The sequence below is a fragment of the Pteropus vampyrus genome, unplaced genomic scaffold, assembly GCF_000151845.1.
Source record: "Pteropus vampyrus isolate Shadow unplaced genomic scaffold, Pvam_2.0 Scaffold220, whole genome shotgun sequence".
Classification (NCBI taxonomy): domain Eukaryota; kingdom Metazoa; phylum Chordata; class Mammalia; order Chiroptera; family Pteropodidae; genus Pteropus; species Pteropus vampyrus.
In genome coordinates, this window is record NW_011889001.1 from 1975525 (window position 1) to 1979971 (window position 4447).

At 44.5% G+C, this 4447-nt stretch overlaps 1 protein-coding gene across 7 annotated transcripts in view; it reads left to right on the forward strand.

Annotated features, from left to right (window-relative positions):
• The window catches only part of IL20RB (interleukin 20 receptor subunit beta), a 43506-nt gene that overhangs the window by 20573 nt on the left and 18486 nt on the right, over positions 1-4447 (forward strand). For all 7 annotated transcript variants that reach the window (XM_011373202.2, XM_023538379.1, XM_011373206.2 and 4 more), the window contains one exon: positions 2246-2396. In XM_011373202.2, the coding sequence (XP_011371504.1) occupies positions 2246-2396 (151 nt within the window). The remainder of the gene's footprint in view (positions 1-2245; positions 2397-4447) is intronic.

The following is a 4447-nucleotide window of genomic DNA, read 5'->3' on the forward strand; positions in this document are numbered from 1 at the left end:
CTATCTTGCCAACAGCTATCCTAACTCCACCTGAAATGGAAATTACCAAGGATGGCTTCCACCTGGTTATTAACCTGGAAGACCTGGGGCCCCAGTTTGAGTTCCTCGTTGCCTACTGGAAAAGGGAACCTGGTGCCAAGGTGAGATTTCTGACCTTGGCCTTTGAGTCAGGCTTTGAGGAAAGAGTCACAGACCTCTGAGAGGTGAGTGTGAAAGGCCAGACCCTGCAGTGTTCACTGTCTGAGGTGGCCCGAGGATAAGAAGGCCTGAGTGAAGTGTGGGAAAGGAAAAATGTGAGTAGGCTGACAATCCCAGTACCCTCCTCTTCAAGGACTGCCTTGGTCCAACCCAGGCCTTGGTGGGGATCCTTCTCAGGCCAGATTTGCTAAAGTAGGGAGACTGCCTCCTTGCTCTAAACTCTAACATAGTTGCACAATCCCTTTTCAAGCATTTCTTCTCCCTTGTTGGCTTGTCTTTCGCAGTCATTCTCTCTGGCATGTTTAGGGGCAGCAGACACCAGTGTGTTCCAGATCAACTGCATGATTTCAAAAGCGTATGAAGCTGGCACAAGCCTTTCGAGGGTGTGTATCTGGGCAGGGTACAGAAGTTGGGGCAGAGAGCCAGCAGCTGGCTTATGGATAAACCTGTCTAATTATGAGCTGGTGGGTCACCCAGATGCCTAGATGGGGTGCTACCCCTTCCTGTGAGATGGCTGCTGCAGGCTGGAATGAATGTGAGGTCAGCTCTCCCAGAGGGAATGGTCAAATGGCAGCAGCCACAGCAGCAGAAGGGGTGGAACTTGAGCAGAAACCAGGAGACAGTCAAACCTGTGGAAGCCCTGTCCAAGCTGATGTGGTGACAAGGCCCACTCCAGCCAATACAAACAAAAATAGACTTGATCATAAGGGTTAGTATGATGCAATAAGGGCCTCTCACAGAATCTCTGAACAGAGCTGGCCCAGACTCCCTTATCCAGGAACCCTCACCTGTGGAGTCCTCTAATAGGTCCTCTCCATTGTACTCTTTGTGCGGCCTTCTCCGAGCTTACCCAGGCCTTGATTCCTTATCACTCCTTCCTACACATTCCTGTGGCTGTGCTTCACTAGCCCCTCAAGACCTCTCTGGCCTGATTCCCCCTCACTGTAGCCTCTCCCCTTTGCCCTTGCTTCTAGCTCTAGGTATATTCAGTTTCCCAAGACTAATTCCTAGGAGAGGAAATTTGATTGGTCCTGCTTATATTATCAGGCCAAACTTAGGGGTCATAGGCTGCTGGCTGGCTCTGATAGACTTTCTCAGGCCAGGTACCCCTGACCTCATAGTGGTAACTTAAGGAGCAGGGCATGTGCCCCAGCACCCACTCAACAGGGGCTGTAGGTTGGATAGCTTCCCCTGAGAGGCAGTATGCATATGTAGACAGCCATTAACAATGGTTTCCAATATTTACTTCTGCTGGATCAGGGCCCAGTGATAAGATATGGCATTGTCAGCCAGGCAGATGGAGTGGTGTGGGGGACAGATCAGAGGCTGGGCAAGAGGGAGCATGCAGCTACCTCAGATTCTTTGGGATGGAGCCCACTCCCCACCCGTGGAAACTGGGAGGGCCAGTGCTGAGATTGGAGCATGTCCCTGAGTCATCTGGGCTTTGCCCAGACAAGCATCCACTGGTTCAGATGTGGAGCACAGGCCTCATGGAGTGGGTGGAAGGGGAGGGATGTATAGATGGATAAATAGAGGTGTGGATGGGTGGATGCGTGGATGTATGAGGAGGCATTGCCCACCAGTTCCATTGCTTCTGTGCACTGATCCCCTCCGGCAGCAGTGGCCATGCCAGGGCCCTGGCTCAGTCATATTTCTGACCTTCAGATCTCTGCCCACATGTTATCTTATCAGAGAGGTCTTCCCTAACCATTCTGTTTAGTGCTTCCTCATCACTCTACCTTCTTGCCCTGCTTTATTTTTCTTATCACCACCCGACAAATATATGTCTCTCTTCCCCCACATAAGCTCCATGAGAGCAGGGACTTTTTTTGTTAAATGCTATGTCCCAGTGCTTACAACACTGCTTGGCACATAGAAGGTGTTTAACAAATAAACAAATATGAATGAAGGAAGGAAGGAAGGAATGAAAGAAAACATTCTGTATACATCCCAGAAAGAAAGTATCTACCGCTTTCCTTCCCTGGCTCTTCTCTCCCTTTCCTGTCTGGCTTCCTTCAGCACATAACTGTTTTCTTGTCTCTTAAAGGAACATGTCAAAATGGTGAGGAGCGGGGGTATTCCAGTGCACTTGGAAACCATGGAACCAGGGGCTACTTACTGTATAAAGGCCCAGACATTCGTGAAGGCCATTGGGAGGCAGAGTGCCTTCAGCCAGGCAGAATGTGTCAAGGTGCAAGGTAAGGGTGGCCTGTCTATTCCCTGCAGTCCTGCACAGGTGACAGCCCCTCTAGTGGACACTTGCCTGCCTGTTGGGTCCTTTGGTTCTGAGTCTCCCCTTGGTCTCACTGATCTTCTTCCCAGGGTGGGTGGGTTCCTGTGGTGACAGTGTGCTTCGCTCTAATTCCCCTAGAGGCAGGAATCCACCCTGGGGCTGGATGGGGGTCATCTGAGCAGCTATTTGGAATACTTTCTCCCTGAAAGCTCCCTAGGCCTGGGACAATATGTTGCAAGGCTGGTTGGTACAGATCTATGTACAAAGTAATTATTAAAGCATTGTCTGTGATAGCAAAATACCACAGGAACCCAGGGAGAACTGCCTGTGAATCAGAGGCGGGGTGCAGGAGAGGCAGCCAGAAACTTGAGAGTCAGACCTTATGAGGAGGCAGCCTATTATATATCATTGCTGCTTTTAGCTAGAAGGGACCGTATGGGAAGTCTATAGACTCTTGTTTGACTTAAATTTTCCCTTTGCATTTTTTATGGTCTAAAAACCCACAATGTTTAAAAACCCTTTGAAAAGAAACAAAACCAAACAAAACCACACACCCCACCATTCTGCCACACAAACATACCACTAGTGACATTTTTGTGTATAAATTTTTACCCTTTAAAAAAAGTAATTATTATTTTGAATATTTAGTACATTCATAAGGTTAAAAAAATATGATGATATACATAGAAACTCTCCTTCCTGCTCATCTTTACCATTCTTTCCCACCTCCACCCACCCCCCCAGGTACTAGCTTCTTGTATATTCTTCTAAAGACTTTTAAATGCATGTACAAGTAAATCAGTATATTTCTATATATTTCCCTTCTTTTTAGCACAAATGTTAGCATACTCTATGCACTATTCTGAATCTTGTCTTTTTTTCCTTTATATATCTTGTAGATTTTTCCGTGTCTATACAGAACTTCCTCATCCTTCTTTAGGGCTACACATAGTATTCCATTGCGTGCATATATAACTAATTTAACTAGCCACCTATTTATGGGCATTTAGTTTTCCCCCCAGTATTTTGCTATCACAGACAATGCTTTAATAATTACTTTGTACATAGATCGTTTTGCTGGTATATTTGAAAGTTGAATTCCTGGAAGTAGAGTTGCCTGGTCAAAGAGGTATATGCATTTAAATTTTGACCGCTGTTCCCAAATTGCCCTCCGAAGCGGTATTATCCTTTCATCAATGCCTTTGTAGACACATGCAGTCATATTGCACATTTGCTTTGCACCTGTTTCTTCACAAATATCCATAACATTCCCATGTAAATTTTCTGATTACCATTTTATACTAGTTTTTAAAACTATATAGGTCAAGCTTTTTAAAAAATTCAAACAAAACAGAAGTATGTAAAGTAAAATGTACATGTTTTCCACTCAGGAATTTATTTTGGCAAATTTGGCATTTAATCTTCCAGTCATTGTGATACCAATGCTCATAGGCACAAATAGGACTGTACTATGCTGACTGTTCTGTAGCTTGCTTGTCTTCAGTTCGTAGTGTATTGTGAACGTCATGTCATTACACATGGATCTACCTCATTTCCCCCCCAGCTTTATTGAAATATAATAGACAATTAGTTGCTCGTATTTACATTGTACAATTCAATGAGTTTTTTTCAATTATAATTCGCATACAATAATATATTAGTTTCAGTTGTACGGCATAGTGATCAGAGATCTGTTAACTCACAAGGTGATCACCCCACTAAATCTAGTACCCCTCTTCTCCCTTACATATTTATTACAACATTGCTGATTATTTTCCTTACGCTATATTTTATATATCCATGACCATTTTGTGACTATCTATTTGTACTTCTTAATCCCTTCGCCCTTTTTCACTGTTCCCCCCAACCCTCTCCCATCTAGTAGCCCTCAAAATATTCTCTGTATCTATGAGTTTGTTTCCACTTCTTTTTTTGTCATCGCTATGGTTTATTTTGTTCTTTAGATTCTACATGCATGTGAAATCATGTGGTATTTGTCTTTATCTATTTACTTCA